We start from the raw sequence: 23,309 nt of genomic DNA, 5'->3' as shown, positions 1-23,309 counted from the left end.
AGGTTGTATGGTAGTTCTATTTTTAGACTGTAAGGAATCTCCATACTATTCTCCATAGTGGCTGCATCAATTTACATTCCCACCAACAGGGCAAGAGGGTTCCCTTTTCTCCACACCCTCTCCAGCATTTATTCTTTGTACATTTTTTTGATGATGGCCATTCTGACCGGTATGAGATGATATCTCATTGTACTTTTGATTTACATTTCTCTAATGATTAATGATGTTGAGCATTCTTTCATGTGTTTGTTGGCAATCTATACATCTTCTTTGGAGAAATGTCTATTTAGGTCTTCTGCCCATTTTTGGATTGAGTTGCTTGTTTTTTTGATATTGAGCTGCATGAGCTGCTTATAAATTTTGGAGATTAATCCTTTGTCAGTTGCTTCATTTGCAAATATTTTCTCCCATTCTGAGGGTTGTCTTTTGGTCCTGTTTATGGTTTCCTTTGCTGTGCAAAAGCTTTGAAGTTTCATTAAGTCCTGTTTGTTTATTTTTGTTTTTATTGCCATTTCTCTAGGAGGTGGGTCAAAAAAGATCTTGCTGTGATTTATGTCATGGAGTGTTCTGCCTATGTTTTCCTCTAAGAGTTTAATAGTGTCTGGCCTTACATTTAGGTCTTTAATTCAATTTGAGTTTATTTTTGTGTATGGTTACTTTAGGAAGTGTTCTAATTTCATTCTTTTACATGTAGCTGTCCAGTTTTCCCAGCACCACTTATTAAAGAGGCTGTCTTTTCTCCACTGTATATTCTTGCCTCCTTTATCAAAGATAAGGTGACCATATGTGCGTGGGGTTATCTCTGGGGTTTCTATCCTGTTCCATTGAACTATATTTCTGTTTTTGTGCCAGTACCATACTGTCCTGATTACTGTAGCTTTGTAGTATAGCCTGAAGTCAGGGAGCCTGATTCCTCCAGCTGTTTTACTTTCTCAAAAGATTGCTTTGGCTATTCGGGGTCTTTTGTGTTTCCATACAAATTGTAAGATTTTTTGTTCTAGTTCTGTGAAAAATGCCAGTGGTAGTTTGACAGGGATTGCATTGAATATGTATATTGCTTTGGGCAGTAGAGTCATTTTCACAATGTTGATTCTTCCAATCCAAGAACACGGTATATCTGTCCATCTATTTGTATCATCTTTCATGTCTTTCACCAGTGTCTTATAATTTTCTGCATACAGGTCTTTTGTCTCCTTAGGTAGGTTTATTCCTAGATATTTTATTCTTTTGGTTGCAATGGTAAATGGGAGTGTTTTCTTAATTTCACTTTCAGATTTCCCATCATTAGCGTATAGGAATGCAAGAGATTTCTGTGCATTAATTTTGTATCCTGCAACTTTACCAAATTCATTGATTAGCTCTACTAGTTTTCTGGTAGCATCTTTGGGATTCTCTATGTATAGTATAGTATCATGTCACCTACAAACAGTGACAGCTTTGCATCTTCTTTTCCGATTTGGATTCCTTTTATTTCTTTTTCTTCTCTGATTGCTGGGGCTAAAACTTCCAAAACTATGTTGAGTAAGAGTGGTGAGAGTGGGCAACGTTGTCTTGTTCCTGGTCTTAGTGGAAATGGTTTCAGTTTTTCACCATTAAGGATGATGTTGGCTGTGGGTTTGTCATATACGGCCTTTATTATGCTGAGGTAAGTTCCCTCTATGACTAGTTTCTGGAGGGTTTTTATCATAAATGGGTGTTGAATTTTGTCAAAAGCTTTATCTGCATCTATTGAGATGATCATATGGTTTTTCTCCTTCAGTTTGTTAATATGGTGTATCACACAGATTGATTTGTATATACTGAAGAATCCTTGCATTCCTGGGATAAACCCCACTTTATCATGCTGTATGATTCTTTCAATGTGCTGTTGGATTCTGTTTGCCAGTATGTTGTTAAGGATTTCTGCATCTATGGTCATCAGTGATACTGGCCTGTAGTTTTCTTTCTTTGTGACATCTTTGTCTGGTTTTGAAATCAGGGTGATGGTGGCCTCGTAGAATGAGTTTGGGAGTGTTCCTCCCTCTGCTATATTTTGTAAGATTTTGAGAAGGGTAGGTGTTAGCTGTTCCCTAAATATTTGATAGACTTCTCCTGTGAAGCCATCTGGCCCTGGGCTTTTGTTTGTTGGAAGATTTTTAATCACAGTTTCAATTTCAGTACTGGTGATTGGTCTGTTCATTTTTTCTATTTCTTCCTCTCTCAGTATCCAAAGGTGGTGCATTTCTAAGAACTTGTCCATTTCTTCCAGGTTGTCCATTTTATTGGCATAGAGTTGCTTATAGTAATCTCTCATAATCCATTGTATTTCTGCAGTGTCAGTTGTTACTTCTCCTTTTTCGTTTCTAATTCTATTGATTTCAGTCTTCTCTCTTTTTTTCCTAATGAGTCTGGCTAATGGTTTATCAATTTTGTTTATTTTCTCAAAGAATGAGCTTTTAGTTTATTGATCTTTGCTATTGTTTCCTTCATTTCTTTTCATTTATTTCTGATCTGATCTTTATGACCTCTTTCCTTCTGCTAACTTTGGGTTTTTTTGTTTCTTCTTTCTCTAATTGCTTTAGGTGTAATGTTAGGTTGTTTACTTGAGATGTTTCTTGTTTCTTAAGGTACGATTGTATTGCTAGAAGCTTCCGTCTTAGAACAGCTTTTGCTGTATCCTATAGGTTTTGGGTCGTTGTGTTTTCATTGTCATTTGTTTCGAGGTATTTTTTCACTTCCTCTTTGATTTCTTCAGTGATCTCTTGGTTATTAAGTAGTGTATGGTTTAGCCTCCATGTGTTTGTATTTTTTTACAGATTCTTTCCTGTAGTTGATATCTAGTCTCATAGCATTGTGGTCGGAAAAGATACTTGATATGATTTTCAATTTTCTTAAATTTACCAAGGCTTGATTTGTGACCCAAGATATGATGTATCCTGGAGAATGTTCCATGTGCACTTGAGAAGAAAGTGTATTCTGTTGTTTTTGGATGGAATGTCCTATAAATATCAATTAAGTCCATCTTGTTTAATGTAGCACTTAAAGCTTGTGTTTCCTTATTTATTTTCATTTTGGATGATCTGTCCATTGGTGAAAGTGGGGTGTTAAAGGCCCCTACTATGACTGTTTTACTGTCAATTTCCCCTTTTATGGCTGTTAGTACTTGCCTTATGTACTGAGGTTCTCCTATGTTGGGTGCCTAAATATTTACAATTGTTATACCTTCTTCTTGGATTGATCCCTTGATCATTATGTAGTGTCCTTCTTTGTCTCTTGTAATAGTCTTTGTTTTAAAGTCTATTTTGTCTGATAGGAGAATTGCTATGCCAGCTTTCTTTTGATTTCCATTTGCCGGAAAAAGAATATCTTTTTCCGTCCTCTCACTTTCAGTCTGTATGTGTCCCTAGGTCTGAAGTGGGTCTCTTATAGACAGCATATATACGGGTCTTGTTTTTGTATCCATTCAGCCAGTCTATGTCTTTTGGTTGGAGCATTTAATCCATTTACATTTAAGGTTATTATCGATATGCATGTCCTATTACCATTTTCCTAATTGTTTTGGGTTTGTTATTGTAGGTCTTTTCCTTCTCTTGTGTTTCCTGCCTAGAGAAGTTCCTTTAGCATTTGTTGTAAAGCTGGTTTGGTGGTGCTGAACTCTCTCAGCTTTTGCTTGTGTGTAAAGGTTTTAATTTCTCCATCAAATCTGAATGAGATCCTTGCTGGGTAGAGTAACCTTGGTTGTAGGTTCTTCCCCTTCATCACTTTAAGTATGTCCTGCCACTTCCTTCTGGCTTGCAGAGTTTCTGCTGAAAGATCAGCTGTTAACCTTATGGGGATTCCCTTGTATGTAATTTGTTGTTTTTCCCTTGCTGCTTTTAATATTTTTTCTTTGTATTTAATTTTTGATAGTTGACTGATATGTGTCTTGGCGTGTTTCTCCTTGGATTTATCCTGTATGGGACTCTCTGTGCTTCCTGGAGTTGATTAACTATTTCCTTTCCCATATTAGGGAAGTTTTCAAGTGTAATCTCTTCAAATATTTTCTCAGTCCCTTTCTTTTTCTCTTTGTCTTCTGGGACCCCTAAAATTCGAATGTTGGTGCATTTAATGTTGTCCCTGAGGTCTTTGAGACTGTCCTCACTTCTCTTCATTTTTTTTTTCTTTATTCTGCTCTGCAGTAGTTTAATAATTTCCACTATTTTATCTTCCAGGTCACTTATTGGTTCTTCTGCCTCAGTTATTCTGCTATTGATCCCTTCTAGAGAATTTTAAATTTCATTTATTGTGTTGTTCATCCTGTTTGTTTGCTCTTTAGTTCTTCTAGGTCCTTGTTAAACATTTCTTGTATTTTCTCCATTCTATTTCCAAGATTTTGGATCATCTTTACTATCATTATTCTGAATTCTTTTTCTGGTAGACTGCCTATTTCCTCTTCATTTGTTAGATCTGGTGGGTTTTCACCTTGCTCCTTCATCTGCTGGGTGTTTCTCTGTCTTCTCATTTTACTTAACTTACTGTGTTTGGGGTCTCCTTTTCACAGGCTGCAGGTTCGTAGTTCCTGTTGTTTTTGCTGTCTGTCCCCAGTGGCTAAAGTTGGTTCAGTGGGTTGTGTAGGCTTCCTGGTGGAGGGGACTAGTGCCTGTGTTCTGGTGGATGAGGCTGGATCTTGTCATTCTGGTGGGCAGGTCCAGGTCTGGTGGTGTGTTTTGGGGTGTCTGTGGCCTTATTATGATTTTAGGCAGCCTCTCTGCTAATGGGTGGGGTTGTGTTCCTGCCTTGCGAGTTGTTTGGCATAGGGTGTCCAGCACTGGAGCTTGCTGGTCATTGAGTGGAACCGGATCTTGGCGTTGAGATGGAGGTCTCTGGGGGATTTTCGCCATTTGATATTATGTGGAGCTGAGAGGTCTCTTCTGGACCAATGTCCTAAACTTGGCTCTCCTACCTCAGAGGCACAGCCCTGACACCTGGCTGGAGCACCAAGAGCTTGTCATCCACACGGCTCAGAATAAAAGGGAGAAAAAAAAAAAAGAAAGAAAGAAAGAAAGAAGAGAAAATAAAATAAAGTAAAGTTATTAAAGTAAAAAATAATTATTAAAAAAATTTTTTTAAGTAATAAAAAAAAAAATAAAGAAGAGAGCAACCAAACCAAAAAACAAATCCCCCAATGATAACAAGCGCTAAAAACTATACTAAAAAAAAAAAGAAAAACGGACAGACATAACCCTAGGACAAATGGTTAAAGCAAAGCTATACAGACAAAATCACACACAGAAGCATACACATACACACTCACAAAAAAAGAAAAAGGGAAAAAATATATATATATTGTTGTTCCCAAAGTCCACCTCCTCAATTTTGGGATGCTTCGTTGTCTATTCAGGTATTCCACAGATGCAGGGTACATCAAGTTGAATGTGGAGATTTAATCCGCTGCTCCTGAGGCTGCTGGTAGAGGTTTCCCGTTCTCTTCTTTGTTCGCACAGCTCCTGGGGTTCAGCTTTGGATTTGGCCCCGCCTCTGTGTGTAGGTTGCCTGAGACCATCTGTTCCAACTCAGACAGGACAGGGTTAAAGGAGCAGCTGATTTGGGGACTCTGGCTCACTCAGGCCGGGGGGAGGGAGGGTACGGAGTTCGGGGCGAGCCTGCAGCGGCAGAGGCCAGTGTGACATTGCAACAGCCTGAGGCGCGCCATGTGTTCTCCCAGGGAAGTTGTCCCTGGATCACGGGACCCTGGCAGCAGTGGGCTGCACAGGCTCCCGGGAGGGGAGGTGTGGATAGTGACCTGTGCTCGCACACAGCCTTCTTGGTGACCGCAGCAGCAGCCTTAACGTCTCATGCCCATCTCTGTGGTCCGCGCTGATAGCCGCGGCTCGCGCCTGTCTCTGGAGCTCCTTTAAGCGGCGCTCTTAATCCCCTCTCCTCATGCACCAGGAAACAAAGAGGGAAGAAAAAGTCTCTTGCCTCTTCGGCAGCTCCAGACTTTTTCCAGACTCCCTCCCGGCTAGCTGTGGCGCACTGGCCCCCTTCCGGCTGTGTTCACGCCGCCAGTCCTCTCCCTGCGATCTGACTGAAGCCCGAGCCTCAGCTCCCAGCCCCCGCCCGTCCCAGCGGGTGAGCAGACAAGCCTCTTGGGCTGGTGAGTGCTGGTCGGCACCGATCCTCTGTGCGGGAATCTCTCCGCTTTGCCCTCCACACCCCTGTTGCTGCGCTCTCCTCTGTGGCTCGGAAGCTTCCTCCCTCCGCCATCCGCAGTCTCCACTTGCAAAGGGGCTTGTAGTGTGTGGAAACCTTTCCTCCTTCACAGCTCTCTCCCACTAGTGCAGGTCCTGTCCCTATTCTTTTGTCTCTGTTTTTTCTTTTTTCTTTTGCCCTACCCAGGTACGTGGGGAGTTTCTTGCCTTTTGGGAGGTCTGACATCTTCTGCCAGCATTCAGTAGGTGTTCTGTAGGAGTTGTTCCACATGTAGATGTATTTCTGATGTATTTGTGGGGAGGAAGGTTATCTCCATGTCTTACTCTTCTGCCATCTTGAAGCTCCTCCAGAGGCAAAATTTTTAATCTTGTCATTTTAATTTGTTTTCCTTTTATATGTATCACAACGTTGGTTTTAATTTTTACTCACAGTTGCCTATATTTGTCACCCCCATATTTTAGATCCTGTTTTTTCTTTACTCATACTACTACAGTTTCTCTTCCTTTATCAATCTCTTTCTACAGTCTTGGACATCACCTTTTATATAACACCACTGGATTTATATAATTCCAGTACTCCTTTACCCAAGTCACTCCCCAACTCAAAAACCTTCACTGGATCCCCATTGCCTACTGAATTAAATCCAGAACCTTTATCCTTACACTTAAGACATAGTCCGTGTTTCTTACCTTTTCTTCCAAAATATGATCCTATATGTACTTCCAACAAGAATGAGGCTTCCCCATGGACCTCACATAAAGAGTGTACTTCCTGCTTCCATGTCCTTACACGTGCCGTTCCCTCTGCCCAGAATGCCCTCCCCTCCCTCTCTGCCTGAGGAGTCCTACCTTCCTTGGAAACAAGCTCACATGCCATCTTCTCCACATGCCCTAAACAAATGCAGACAAGAAGAAAGGTCATGCTTACCGGCACTTTCATTTTAAATTCATCTCGATAGTACTTAATGCCAATGTCAGTGAATGTCCTCTGGATAAAGCAAGATGGACGAAGAATGAATATGAGCTGCAAGTTTCCTGGAAATGCTACCTGGAAGGATCATAAAAAGTGTCAGGGCAAATGTCACATCCATTGGTCTCCTCTTGCCCAAGATTACAGATGACAAAGTTAAAGTGGACACCATGGATACCAAGAATTAGAGTATATTTCACAGGATTTCACAGCTGAAAGAGCTCTTACTGGTCACATAATCTAAACCCCTCCTTAAAAGCAAAACCAAACCAACCAAACAAAAAGATTTTCTGATTAAAAAAACAATTTATACTCCTTATAGAAAAATTGAGAAATTAATAAAAGTATACATTAGAATAAGAAAACCACCCATGGACCTAATGAAACTTAAAAGCTTTTGCACAGCAAAGGAAACCATAAACAAGACCAAAAGACAACCCTCAGAATGGGAGAAAATATTTACAAATGAAGCAACTGACAAAGGATTAATCTCCAAAATTTATAAGCAGCTCATGCAGCTCAATAACAAAAAAACAAACAACCCAATCCAAAAATGGGCAGAAGACCTAAATAGACATTTCTCCAAAGAAGATATACAGACTGCCAACAAACACATGAAAGGATGCTCAACATCTTTACTCATTAGAGAAATGCAAATCAAAACTACAATGAGATATCATCTCACACCAGTCAGAATGGCCATCATCAAAAAATCTAGAAACAGTAAATGCTGGAGAGGGTGTGGAGAAAAGGGAACACTCTTGCACTGCTGGTGGGAATGTGAATTGGTACAGCCACTATGGAGAACGGTATGGAGGTTCCTTAAAAAACTACAAATAGAACTACCATATGACCCAGCAATCCCACTACTGGGCATATACCCTGAGAAAACCATAATTCAAAAAGAGTCATGTACCAAAATGTTCATTGCAGCCCTATTTACAATAGCCCAGAGATGGAAACAACCTAAGTGTCCATCATTGGATGAATGGATAAAGAAGATGTGGCACATATATACAATGGAATATTACTCAGCCATAAAAAGAAACGAAATTGAGCTATTTGTAATGAGGTGGATGGACCTAGAGTCTGTCATACAGAGTGAAGTAAGTCAGAAAGAGAAAGACAAATACTGTATGCTGACACATATATATGGAATTTAAGAAAAAAAATGTCATGAAGAACATAGGGGTATGATAGGAATAAAGACACAGATCTACTAGAGAATGGACTTGAGGATATGGGGAGGGGGAAGGGTAAGCTGTGACAAAGCGAAAGAGCGGCATGGACATATATACACAACCAAATGTAAGGTAGATAGCTAGTGGGAAGCAGCCGCATAGCACAGGGAGATCAGCTCGTTGCTTTGTGACCGCCTGGAGGGGTGGGATAGGGAGGGCAGGAGGGAGACGCAAAAGGGAGGGGATATGGGAACATATGTATATGTATAACTGATTAAATTTGCTAAATAAAAAAAATAAAAAATAAAAAAATAAAGAGATGATAAAAACTCTAAAAAAAAAGAGAAAACCACCCATGATTTCATAACCATTCTTAATATTTCAATTTAATTATTTCTAGGCTATTTTCTCTGCTTAAATATCTAGCGTAGTTAAACTCAACCTGTAGAAATATTTTGCAACCTGCCTTTTAATTTAATATTATACCATGAGCTTTTATTCCTGTTATTAAAAATTATTTGGAAATATTTTTATGGGTGTACAATTTATTTAACCAATCCCTTATTACTAGTGATTTAGGCTCCTCCATATTTTTACTATTATAAATAACACTAAAATGAAATCTTTATCCACATTTTAGAGCATAGCTTCCTAGAAAAATTACTGAGTCAAAGATTTAGTATTTTAAGGGTTCTTAATGCATCTTATTGCTAAGTTGCTTTCAGGAAGCACTGTTCTCATCTTGAGGTAAGATTCTGAGAAATGAGATAACAAATTCATGTAACAACTTAGTGACAAAATTGGGAATCCAAGTCTCCCATCGCTCATGGCTTTCCAGTCTTCCAGTGGTTCTCAAGAACAACCTGCTGAAGTGCTTGTTAAAAAACAGTCTGGTCTTGGGACTTCTCTGGTGGCACAGTGGTTAAGAATCCACCTGCCAATGCAGGGGACATGGGTTTGAGCCCTGGTCCGAGAAGTTCCCACATGTCGCGGAGCAACTAAGCCCATGAGCCACAACTACTGAGCCTGCGCTCTAGAGTCCACGAGCCGCAACTACTGAAGCCTGCACACCTAGAGCCTGTGCTCTGCAACAAGAGAAGACACCACAATGAGAAGCCTGCACACCGCAACAAAGAGTAGCCCCCGCTCACCACAACAAGAAAAAGCCCACGCGTAGCAACAAAGACCCAATGCAGCCAAAAATAAATAAATAAATAAACTTATTTAAAAAATCATAGGGCTTCCCTGGTGGCGCAGTGGTTGAGAGTCTGCCTGCCAATGCAGGGGACACGGGTTCGTGCCCCGGTCCGGGAAGATCCCACATGCCGCGGAGCGGCTGGGCCCGTGAGCCATGGCCACTGAGCCTGCGTGTCCGGAGCCTGTGCTCCACAACAGGAGAGGCCACAACAGTGAGAGGCCTGCATACCGCCAAAAAAAAACAAAAATCATAATAATCTGGTCTTTACCCTGAAATATTCTGATTCATTAGTACTGGGTTAAAGTTCAGATATCTGCATTTTTAACCAGCACCTGAAGAGATTCTGACTGGTAGTCAGGTTTTCAGATCCCCGCACTATAGGATCTTTCACACATAAAGGTGATCAATGTAATTCTTGGACAAATTAGTCTCAAGTATTAGATGACTCAAGTATTGTCTATGAATCCTGGGAAACCAGAACTCTCTGGAGGCCAGAACTCTGGAATGGTCATGGGCACTCTCTAAATCCTCAGGGCATCAACCATCATTGTAGTTATCCCTCAAATAAATATGGTAGGGAATTCCCTGGTGGCGCAGTGGTTAAGAATCTGCCTGCCATTGCAGGGGACATGGGTTTGAGCCCTGTTCCAGGAAGATCCCACATGCCACAGAGCAACTAAGCCCATGCACCACAACTACTGAGCCCGTGTGCCACAACTACTGAAGTCCATGCGCCTAGAGCCCATGCTCCGCAACAGTAGAAGCCACAACAATGAGAAGCCTGTGCACCACAATGAAGAGTAGCCCCCACTCACTGCAACTAGAGAAAGCCCGCACACGGCTACAAAGACCCAGCACAACCAAAAATAAATAAATTAATTAAATTTAAAAAAAAAAAACTAAACCAAAGGGACGAAACAATCCATGCACAAAGAAAAGGGAGTCTTCCATTCCCTCATCTTTGAAATGCAAATTCCTAATCAGAAGATCCTTGCATTTTTTTATGTCTGGACGGGACAAATGAGCTGAGACGCTATTTGTGTACCTGGATGAGGCTCCAAAGTGATCTGAGAGAGACTCTGTATGTGTCCATGTCCCTATGTGTGACTGCTTCTGTAAGTAGGCATAACTGAGGCTTCAAACATCCCTCTTCCATCCCAGCCTCTACATTACCATCCTACCATATCCCATCATCTTCAGCCAGTCCCAACTGCCCCAGGGAGGCATGCTTTGGTGGAAATGTTGGTGTGGCTGGCCCTGAGGTGTCTTTGCCTGCTCATGCGGCTGAGTTCCCTGGTCTCAGAGAAAGGATGCATGTACTTGCCGGAAGGCAGCAAATAGGGGTAAAAATCAGACTAATAAGATGGAAAAGGAAGCCTATCCAAGGTTCTGCAATTTAATGCCAAAAGCAAGCACCTATCGTATCACTTTGTTTGGCTTTGCCAGTGTCTTTCTAATTTGTGAAAAAATAATTTGAAAACTAAAATGAAGACTGTCTTAAATTAGGTGATCCCCAAAGCAAACCCTAAGATGAGAATTTGGGTCTAAAGAGTTTACTGAGGAGGTGATCCCAGGAAAAAGAGTTAGGGAGTATGGGGGCACTGGTGAGACAGTGATGGCTAGAGAGCCAGTGTATCAGTGAGGGGGGACTGCTGCAGGCAGAAAGGGCCGGGAACCTCCAAAATTCTGTACAGAACGTACCTCAGAACTGTCCCACTGAGGGGTGCAGAAGCTGGGGTATTTATCCATCAACGCCCGTAACTCAGTAGCTACAGGTCACTGCTGGAGCATTAACTTCCCAGCACTCCCTACCCACTCCTCTCCAGTGACCAGAGAGGTCAATAAGGTAAAGAGACTCAGGAAGCCTTTGACATGCTCAGGAATCATCTGTAAGTGACCTGCAGGTGGCAGAGGGGATACGGACATGAAACAATAGGCTCTGCTACAAAGACCTTCCCAAAATTTGGCATAAAATGACTTCCACTTCCCCATGACTTTGATGTGAAATAGTTGAATAGACAATTTAAATGACCTTTATAATAAGAGCACAAAAATAAATATTTACAGCTATTCGTGTCAAGGATGCTTTTACGGAGCTCCACTTGTCCCTTCGTCTGTCGATAACAATGACGAATCCGATGCTGGCAGCCTCCACACTGCAAAAAAGGGTGTGGTCAGTATCAGACACAGTGAAACACATGGGTTCTGTGGGGCTCCTTCAGCAGAACAATTCCACTGTCTCCCTGTCACTCCAGGCTCACTGTGTAAACACCCTGCACAGCAGGAGGGGATAACCGGGTCTGACTTCCCTGATAAAAGAACCAGCTTCCTCTCCTCATCTGAGCCTGGCAGCCTTCACAAAACAGAAATATTTCATGTCTCAAACCCTCTCAAGGGCTCTGTTTCTCGCTGGCAAATGTATGAAACACCCAACGAGCACAAGGACTCACATCAGTCAGGTACCACAAGTTGCAGTGTAGGCAGAGGACCTCGAGGTTGAGCTCTGCCATCTTTCCACCCCCAAGACTGACATTCAAGGAGCTATCAACATCTTTCCCTAGGAGTCAGTCCCAGAGGTGTTCAGAAATAACACACGTCTATGGGGAAAACAACTCCCTTCCAGTGCCTGGTCACAAATGGCCAGAAAACCATAGGCACAAGAAGATATCAACTTTATGAAAAAGAAACAAAAAAAGCTGTTTAGTCCCCTCTGAAGTCCCCACAAAATTCTCACAAATTTTTTTAAAACTAAAGCCCTAAAAGGGAAAACATTTTTCTTCTCTCTCTTTGGGAGAAACTATGGGAAGAAAGAGCAAGGGCTTTGGAATCTGGTTCATATCTTACTGCTGCCACTTACTAGCACTGAGACTTGGGGTCATCACCTAACCTCTCTAACGCTGCTCCCTAATCTGTAAGATGAGAACAATACCACCAATAATGAAGTGGTTAAGAGCACTAATTCTGAAGCCAGACTGCCTAGGTTTGAAACATGAATTTTTATATAAATATGAACTTATATATTGTGTATTTGTGGGGAAGGGAAGTTACTTAACCTCTATAGCTTCTCAGACTCCTCATTTGTAAAGTAGGAAAAATAACAGTACCTGTCGAGTTGATGTGAGTACTGTAGAGTTGATGTGAGGATTAAATGAGTACGTACAGATGTATAAGATGCTCAGAATAATGCCTGACACTTGACAACACTGTATAAGTACTACTATTATGATGATTTCTTATGTGCTTGTCATGAAGATTAAAAGAGATCAAGGTCACAAAAAGTAGCTGGCCTATAATAAACCTTCAGTAACTCTCTAATTCGGGTAAAAGGTGAGCTTTACCCTAAAAAGTATATGTATGCAAATAAGGCAGAAGATCTAATCAAATTCTGCAAGGTAACATAAATAGCTGATCTGAAGTAAGCATTATTGGGCCAACCCATTATCACAGTTCCACATTGACCCAGGTTCTCTCACTGGAAACATGTTCCAGTCCAGGCCACAGTGCAAGGAAGGGTGGTCCTACTGGTTGGAAGAGGCAGGGACCAGAGATTAAAGATACAACTGTGGCTGGAATTTGAGGGGCATAGCTGTCAAGAGGGGAAGCCTCAGAGAGGAAATCCCAGAAGTTTTCATGGGAATTCCCCTTTAATGCTTAGCCAACTCCTGGGCCCTATGATTTTAGGTGAGACTCCAGGAGTCTGGCAGAGAATAGCAACTGCACATGTCAGAACTGATGAGAAATTATGAAGCTTGCATAGTTCTGGGGAGAGACAATTGGTATTTGGGCCCAGCCAGAATAGGCAGACTTTGATGAACACTCTGGGCATTCAGGTGAAACTCTATAAAGGCCATACTCTAGGATAAATGAAACATCATAGGAGTTTCCACAGGATTAAGGCTACACTCCAGGAGTAAGGACAAAACAGGAATAAACTTGCCCACAGAAAAACTAAAACCAGGCCTCAAAAAGATCAAGGTGAGTCACCAGTATTTTAACTGCCAGTGCATATATACGTATAACCGAATTGCTTTGCTGTACACCAGAAACTAACACAACATTGTAAATCAACTATACTTCAATTAAAAGTTTTTTAAAGATGCATTATTTCAACAGAGAAGTATAATCCATAATAAAGAATCAAATGAACCTTCTAGAATTACAAAACATCAATGTTTGAAATTAAGAACTCATTCAATTTGCTTAATAGCAGATTGAACACAGCAGAAGACAGGATAAGTGAAATAAGACAAATTAATTAAAAATATTCAAACTGAAACACAGGGGGAAAATGGAAAGAAAAGAATGTAAAGGAGATGTGGGACATGAACAGAAGTCCCAGAAGAAGAGGAGACAGTGTATGTTATAGAAACAATACTTGAAAAAATAATGAAGAAATTTCCATATCTGATCAAAGACATCATCTCACAGATTCAAGCAGCTCTTCCAATACCAAGCAGGATAAATGTAAAGAAAAGCTCACCTAGACATATCGGAGCCAAGTAGCTGAAAATTAAAGATAAGGAGAAAATTCTTAAAAGCAACCAGTGAAAAAAGATACATTACCTTCAGAGTAACATTAAAAATAATCACTGGGGCTTCCCTGGTGGCGCAGTGGTTGAGAGTCCGCCTGCCGATGCAGGGGACACGGGTTCGTGCTCCGGTCCGGGAAGATCCTACATGCCGCGGAGCGGCTGGGCCCGTGAGCCATGGCCATTGAGCCTGCGCATCCGGAGCCTGTGCTCCGCAATGGGAGAGGCCACAACAGTGAGAGGCCCACATACCTCAAAAAAAAAAAAAAAAAAAAAAAAAAATCACTGATTTTCAAACTATGGAAGCCACAATCCAATGATATATGTTCAGAGTATTTTTTTTGTTTTATTCATTCATTCATTCATTCATTCATTCATTCATTCATTTATGGCTGTGTTGGGTCTTCATTGCTACACGCGGGCTTTCTTTAGTTGCAGAGAGCAGGGGCTACTCTTCATTGCGGTGCGCGGGCTTCTCATCACGGCAGCTTCTCTTGTTGTGGAGCATAGGCTCTAGGCATGCAGGTTTCAGTAGCTGCAGCATGCAGGCTCAGTAGTTGTGGCTCACGAGCTCTAGAGCAGAGGCTCAGTAGTCGTGGCACACAGGCTTAGCTGCTCCATGGCACGTGGGATCTTCCCGGACCAGGGCTTGAACCTGTGTCCCCTGCACTGGCAGGCGGATTCTTAACCGCTGCGCAACCAGGGAAGTCCCTGTTCAGAGTATTGACCTAAAAAACTATTCATTTAGAATTCTATACTCACTGAAAATCTATTTTAAAAAATGAAGGTGGGCTTCCCTGGTGGCGCAGTGGTTGAGGGTCCGCCTGCCGATGCAGGGAACATGGGTTCGTGCCCCGGTCCGGGAAGATCCCACATGCCGCAGAGCAGCTGGGCCCGTGAGCCATGGCCGCTGAGCCTGCATGTCCGGAGCCTGTGCTCCACAACGGGAGAGGCCACAGCAGCGCGAGGCCCGCGTACCGCAAAAAAAAAAAAAAAAAAAAAATGAAGGTGAAATAAGGACATTTCCAGACAACTAGAGCTGAGAGAATTTATTGCCAGTAAACAAATACTTCAAAAAATATTAAAGGATGTTCTCCAGGCTGAATGAAGTTGGAAGCATGAAGGTGTAAGAAAGAAACAGCCTGAAAAGAAGGCTTAGGAAGTCTTTCATTCCTATCCAAAAAACAAACAAAAATACCTGGTTAAATTAAAAACTCATATTTGTCCTTAAAAACATAAGAGAACTTGAAGACAAAGAAATTTAAATGAACAAATTCCAGAGAGAGTTAAGACCTTCTACAGTGAGCAAATATTGGAGGAGGCTTTCATAAGAAGTGGCAGTCGCCTACTCTGGTAATAGGCAAATGAATGTTCCTAAAAGGAAATAATCCCACATGGTAACCTCAATCTCCAAGAAGGAATACAGGGCATTGTATACATTAAATATGTGGATAAATATTATCAACTATGCTTTTATTTCACTAAAAGACTATTGACTATTCAAAGCAAAAATAATAACAAAGTATTATTAAATATAATATATATGTAAAATGGTATGTACTGTAACACTAGAGAAACCATTGCTCTTCTAATAGAAGAGTTAAAATGGAATACTGAAAATATTTGAATGATTCAAAGGTGGGCAGGTGCTATAGACTGAATTGTGTCCCCCTCAAGTTCGTATGTTGAAGCTCTATCAATGTGACTGTAACTGGAGATAGGGCCTGCAAGGAAGTGATAAAGGTTAAATAAGGTCATAAGTGTGGAGTCCTAATTCAACAGGGCTGGTGCCCTTACAAGAAGAGGAAGAGACACCAGAGCTCTCTCTGCCATGTGAGAACACAGTAAGAATACAGCTGTCAGCAGTCAGAAAGAGAGCCTTACCAGAGACGGAATCAGCTGAAACCTTGATCTTTGACTTCTAGCCTACAGAACCATGAAAAAAGAAATTTCTGTTGGTTAAGCCAGCCATCTATGGTATTTTGTTATGGCAGCCAGAGCAGACTAATATGGCAGGAAAGGAGGAATAAAGGAACAAGTCACAGATGGTACAAATAGCAAGATGGTAAATTTAAACACAACCAATCTCAATAATCACATTAACTGGAAATGGTCTATATGACCCCATTAAAAAGGCAAATAGTGTCAGGGTGAAAACACTGATTACAAGAGATAGTGATTACACTTTAAACGTAAAGACAGATACATTAAAAGAAAGAGGATGGTAAAAGATATGCCATGCAGTCACTAATCATAAGAAAGCCAGTGTGGCTATATTAATATTAGAAAAAGTAGGGTCAAAGAGAGGGAGTACTGGCAGAGATAAATGATTCATAAAAATAAAAAAGTCAGGGCTTCCCTGGTGGCGCAGTGGTTGAGATTCCGCCTGCCAATGCAGGGGACACGGGTTCGTGCCTTGGTCTGGGAGGATCCCACATGCCGCGGAGCGGCTGGGCCCGTGAGCCATAGCCGCTGAGACTGTGCGGCCGGAGCCTGTGCTCCGCAACGGGAGAGGCCACAACAGTGAGAGACCCGCGTACCGCAAAAAAAATAAATAAATTAAAAAGTCAATAGATAGCTAGTGGGAAGCTGCGGTATAGCACAGGGAGATCAGCTCGGTGCTTTGTGATGACCTAGTGGGGTGAGGTGGGATGGGGAGGGTGGGAGAGAGGCTCATGAGGGAGGGAATGTAGGTATACATATAGCTGATTCATTTTGTTGTACAGCAGAAATCAACACAACATTGTAAAGCAATTATAATCCAATAAAGATATATATAAAAATAAATAGTTTATTAGGAAGATATAACAATCCTAAATGTGTATATATGAAGTAACATTGATTCAAAATACATTAATAAAAATTGATAGAACTAAAAGAAAAATAGTTAAATCCACAATCAAAGTTAATGATTTTAACACTTCTCTCCTAATAACTGATAGAACAAACAGCCAAAAAATCAGCAAGGATATAGACTTGACTTTGAAGAACTCAGCATCCATCCTTTTTAGAAGGACACGGGACATTCATCAAATAGTCCATTATCCTAGGCCACGAAGCAAATTTCAACACATTTTAAAGAACTGCAATCATACAGGTTGTATTTCTGATCACCATGGAATTAAACTGGAACTCTATTATTCTGTTTTATTTTTCATTTCCTTCCCCCCTCCCTCCCTCCATCCCTCCCTTCCTTCCTCCCTTTCTTCCTTCCTTCCTCTCTCTCTTTCTTTCTTTCTTTCCAATCCTTTTCTTTTCTTTGGGTTTAACTGCCATTGTATTTTTTTTTTTTTTTTTTTTTTTTTTTTTTTTTTTTTTTTTTTTGCGGTACGCGGGCTTCTCACTGCTGTGGCCTCTCCCGTTGCGGAGCACAGGCTCCGGATGCGCAGGCTCAGCGGCCATGGCTCACGGGCCCAGCCGCTCCGCGGCATATGGGATCCTCCCGGACCGGGGCACGAACCCGCGTCCCCTGCATCGGCAGGCGGACTCGCAACCACTGCGCCACCAGGGAAGCCCCGCCATTGTATTTTTTTAACATCTTAAGGTAGAAGATTGTATCATTGATTTTAAACCTTTCCTATCTTCCATTATAAGTATTTAAAGCTATAATTCTCTCCTAAACACTGCTTTAGCTACATCATGTAAATGTTGATATATTTTTTTCATTATCGTTCAGCTAAAAGTGTTTTCTAATTTCCTTTATGATTTCTTATTTAGTTTATGGATTATTTAGAGGTGGTTGCTTAGCTTCCAAATTTTTTTTTTCTAATCAACGATAATAAAATCAGAATAGTGGTTTCCTTGGGGGAGGGAAGGGGTAGGAGTGCAGATATTGATAGAAAAGAAGCAGGAGGAAACCTTCACAGAAATATTCTATACCCTCGTCTGGGTGGTTGTTACATGATGTATAGACAGGTAAATATTCATCGAGTTGAGATGTGTATACTTTATGTAAATTATAACAGCTTAAAAACCCAAGGAATTAAATAAATTCAAGTTGTGAAAAAGGAAAAATATTATACAACTTAAAAACAATGATCCATACTTATCGAGTGCACAATAGGTGTCAGGCACTGATCAAAGGGCATACAACAATGACCAAAACAGTTCTGTAGTACAGCAAAAACAAACCAACATCAATAACAACAATAATTTTAGACAACAGCTACTTTAATCTTCAGCTCCTATCATTTATCAGGCATCTTTTTTTTAATCTTAATTTCATGAAATAGATATTGTTGTCTCCATTTTCCAGATGAAGAAACAAAGACTGATAGAAATAAAATAACTTGCTTGACATCACACTAGCAAAACTGGATTTCAAACTCAGAGCTCTCTGGTAGCAATGCTTACACTCTTAACCCCACCCCATGACTCCCCTTCAATTTTTTCCTCACAACAGATGTGCTTGTATCTTGTGGCAGTTTTATTTTGTATATTTTGCTGTCACTAGTGTTTTCTATTTCTTTTCTTTTTTCTTTAAAACAAATAATTATTCAATTCAACGTTCTAAGAGAGCATCTAGGGCTCTTCAGCAAGATGGAGCTGGGAGAGGCTCAGCAATATAATATAGTATGTAAACACAGGATGTTCTTTGATCTATGAAATAAACAGCTGCCAGCATAGGTGGCTTCCCCAGCCAAACCAAGGGCAAATGTCCCTCACAACAAGGCTCTTCTCAGTTCCCTGCAGACCAAGGCCCAAGACCAGAGCATGTGGGTAAACAGGGTGGGATTTGCTGGGAATATACCTGTGTACATAAAGGACTGTGTCTCCTGACACAACTGTGTACAGGCCACAGTTGTGTACGGCCATAATTCAGAAAAAAGAGTTAATGAATCATGACAATGATTTTGAATATAGTCCCTCCTATAAGGAATACATTCTAAAAAACATGCAGTAATATCAACTACTGAGGGGTTTATTTTTCCACCCTATCTGGTTCAACAAAAGGGTCAAAACCTCAACTAAACCAAATGCACAGGAAATGGGGTTTCTAGACAACACATTTCTTTAGGGAACATTTGGCTGTTTTAATCCCTATTGTTCTTTTTAACACTAAGGTCCTATGATAGATTAGCTGCATGAATACTATTTAATAAAATCCTCACAACCACCCTCACAACCAGATTGATGATAATATTTCCACTTCATAGATGAGGAAAATCACCCTCAAAGGTGATTAAAACATAATAATAACTTGTCCAAAGTCACACGCTATGTGCAGAGCTAAGATTCAAATCTTCTAACTCCAAGAGCAATGCTCAAGCCACAAAACCCACACTCTCTTAGTGTGGAAAATCTTTTCACACTATATTCCTTCATTTCCAGTCTTAGTAATTCCTCTGTAACAAATATAATTGAATTTTTGATGAGTCAAAATTTGAATATGACTAAGTATAAATATATGAGTGTAAGAGATTGAGGTAAATGTGTTCTGACCCCAAAATACCAGAGTAGTTTTGTGGTTGATATGGTACATGTTTTCTTAATTAAGCTCTAATATTAATATATTTTCTGTGATTTGCCTTTTTCAGTAAGCTAGGTATAGAAAATATTTAATTAACTGAAACTTTACTGCATTGCCATAAGACTGAGTCAAATGTAGGGCGACCAACCATCCTGGTTTGTCCAGAATACCCTCCCCAACGTGGGTGGGCATCATCCAACCCACTGAGGGCCTGAATAGAACAAAAATTTGAAGAAAGAGAGGATTCATGCTCTCTCTCGGTCTGAGTGTTGAGCTGGGACATTGATCTTCTGCCCTCAGTGCTTCTGACTCTCAGGCCTTCAAACGTGGACTGAAATCTACAAAATTGGCTCTTTGGCTTTTGGGCCTTCAAACTACACCACTGGCCTTCCTGGGTCTCCAGTCTGCAGAGGGCAGATTGTGAGACTTCTCAGCCTCCATAATTGGATAAGCCAATGCATTATAATAAATCTATACCTATATCTATATCTACATCTATATCTATATATCAGGGTTCTCTAGAGAAACAGAACCAATGAGATATATATTGATATATATCAAAAAGAGATTTATTATAAGAATTGGCTCATGCAGTTATAGAGACCAAAAAGTCCCATGATCTGCCATCTGCAAGCTAACGAACCAGAAATGCTAGTGGTGTAACTCAATCCAAGTTCAAGGCCAGAGAATGGAGGAACTGATGATGTAAAGCCTGATCTGAGTCTGAAAGCCCAAAAACCAGGAGCACTGATATCCAGGGGCAAGAAAAGATGGATGTCCAAGCTCAAGTAGAGACAGAATTCACCCTTACTCTGCCTTTTTATTCTATTCAGGCACTCAGTGGACTGGATGATACCCACTCACATTGGGGAGGGCAATCTGCTTTACTCAGTTCATGAATTCAAATGTTAATCTCTTCCAGAAATATCTTCATAGACACATCCAAAAATAATGTTTTACCAGCTAAATGGGCATCCCTTAGCCCAATCAGGTTGACTCATAAAATTAACCATAATATATATACATATATCTTATTGGTTCTGTTTCTCTGGAGAACTCTGATTAATACATAGGGAGAGTCAAGAAAAGAGGGGATGGAGATAAAACCATTCCCAGAAAAGAAAAGTTCACCCTAAGTGCAAAGATACTGAAAAGAGTCCTCGTACCTCAGGGTACTGAGTAGAGAAAGACTCAAAGAGGCAGTGTTGGAAAGACAAGCCTTCTGGGAGAGAAAAGGAAATGAAAGGAGAGGTGGTAACTGTGTGCTAAACACAAAATGAAGCAAGAGGTAAAATTTAGCATCCTACAAGACAAAAAAAAAAAAAAAAAAAAAATCAAGGATACACACCCTTCCTCTTAACTTCCAAAAAAAGTTTTTTAAGTCCACCAACAAAAGAAACTATATTTAGCTATACTAACAAAAGATGGTGTTCTTGAACTAGGAATCTTATAAACCACCCCAAACCACCAAACCTGTTTACTAATTGCAAAGATGCAAGCAGTATTCATCTATATAAGTCTACTATAAAGGGGAAAAAAAGAGAATAAGAATCAAAACTTTTTAACCTGAAGAGAATGAGGAGACAAACCGCAAATTTTTTTTAAAGAAAATATTTACAAAAGACATATTGGATAAAGAACCATTATCCAAAATACAAAGAACTTTTAAAATTTAACAATAAGAAAACAAACCACCCAATTAAAAACTGGGCAAAAACCCAAAACAGATACCTCACAAAAGAATATATACAGGTGGAAAATAAGCATATGAAAAGATGTTTAACAACATATGTCATTAGGAAATTGCAAGTTAAAACTACAATGATATTCCACTGTACATCTATTAGAATGACCAAAATCCTAAGTACTGACAATACCAAATTTTGGCAAGGATGTGGAGGAACAGGAACTCTCATTTATTGCTGGTGGGTATTCAAAGTAATACAGTCACTTTGAAATACAGTCTGACAGTTTCTTACAAAACTAAACATACTCATACCATGTAATCCAACAAGTGTACTCCTTGGTATTTACCTAAATAAGTTGAAAACTTATGTCCACACAAAACCTCACATATGGATGTTTACTGCAGCTTTATTCATAATTGTCAAAACTTGGAAGCAACCAAGATTTCTTTCAGTAGGTGAAAGGATAAACTGTAGTACATCCAGACAGTGAAACATTATTCAGTAATAAAAAGAAATGAGTTGTCAAGTCATGAAAAGACATGGAAGAAACTTAAATGCATATTACTAAGTGAAAGAAGTCAGTCTTAAAAGGCTATATACTGTATGATTACAACTACATAACATTGTGCACACTGCGAAACTATGGAGACAGTAAAAATCAGTGGTTGCTAGGGGTTGGGGGGTGGGAGCATGGGATGGATGAACAGGTGGAGCACAGAGGATTTTTAGGGCAGTGAAACTATTCTGTATGACACTATAATGGTGGATACATGTCAACATACATTTGTCCAAACCCAAAGTATGTAGAACACCAAGACTGAACCCTAATATACATTATGGACTCTGGGGGTTAATGATGTGTCAATGTAGGTTCATCAGTGGTAACAAATGTACCACTCTGGTGCTGGATGTTAATGGGGAGGTTGGGTGTGTGTGGGGGGGGCAGAGAGTATATGGGAAATATCTGAAATTTCCACTCAATTTTGCTGTAAACTTAAAAAAAGTCTATTAAAAAACTTTTTAGATAATGAAAATTCCTGCAAAAAATTAGTTATTAAGCAGACAAAAAGCTGTAACAGCTCTCCAAACTGAATTACATGTCTATAAACAATCATGTAGGGGATGGGGCACAGGTGACACTTTAAATAAGAAACTCAGAAACCAAGAACAGAAATAGGACTTTTCTAATATGTAAAGAAAAGAAGAAATAAAGTCAGAAAATTTTTCTGATTGAAGTCAGAAAAATAAAAGTAGAAGCAAAATCATACGAGAAATGGACTCTAAGTAACAAGATGCCAAGCAATAACATATGTGAACAAAAGTTTAATAAGGGACAGTAAATAGCATAAAGAAAACAAACAAGTGAATGAAAATGAAAAAAAAGGAAACAATAACAAAGGTCAGAAAGAAAGTGGTGGAAACAGAAGCCAGACTGAAAAAGAACCAACATATTTGTAACTGGAGTCCATAAAGACTAAAAGTAAAACAAAGGAACAGAAATAATACCTACAAGTATAATACAAGAAAACTTTCCAAAAACAATAAATGACCTGATTCTACATAAACCTGAAAAGGACTAGCAGGCACCTGGGAAAACTGATCTGAAACAATCAACTCTGAGACATATCCTAGTAAAACTGTTAGGCTTTAATGATAAAGTAAAAATTCTAAGCACCTCTAGGAAAAAGATCAAATAATTTACCAGGAGAAGAGAAACAGACAGGCACCATACTTTTCTAAAGTAGTATACAAATCATGGAGAGAATAGAACAACATTCTACAACAATTCATGAACAAAATGTGTGAACCAAGAATTTTTTATCCTGACAAGCTGGCTTTCAAGTATTAAGGCAATAGAAAAACAGTTATAAACATGTAAAAAAAAACTCAGGGAATTCTGTATCTATAAGCCCCTTTTGAAGAATCTAGTAAGATTGTCCTTCATCCAATTAAGAGATAACTTGGGGAAACTGCAGCAAAGGGATTAATTTAACATATTTAATGGTAAGTCTAATAATAACCATGGTAGGAAAATAAGATATAGAAATAATCCAAGTTAAAAGATAGAAGGAAAAAGGAGAAGGGGAGAGAAAAGAATAAGTT

General features: G+C 39.9%; 1 protein-coding gene across 1 annotated transcript in view; it reads right to left on the bottom strand.

The window, feature by feature from the left end:
• The window catches only part of MCF2L2 (MCF.2 cell line derived transforming sequence-like 2), a gene marked incomplete at both ends in the record, with an annotated part of 227,958 nt that overhangs the window by 149,022 nt on the left and 55,627 nt on the right, over nt 1-23,309 (bottom strand). The window contains 2 exons of the mRNA XM_079705223.1: nt 7,099-7,218; nt 11,585-11,675. Coding sequence (XP_079561349.1) covers nt 7,099-7,218; nt 11,585-11,675 — 211 coding nt within the window. The remainder of the gene's footprint in view (nt 1-7,098; nt 7,219-11,584; nt 11,676-23,309) is intronic.

The sequence above is a fragment of the Hyperoodon ampullatus genome (genome assembly GCF_949752795.1).
Source record: "Hyperoodon ampullatus genome assembly, chromosome: 5".
Lineage (NCBI taxonomy): Eukaryota > Metazoa > Chordata > Mammalia > Artiodactyla > Ziphiidae > Hyperoodon > Hyperoodon ampullatus.
Note: the sequence above shows the minus strand (reverse complement) of the source record. Positions and strands in the feature narration are given on the sequence as shown.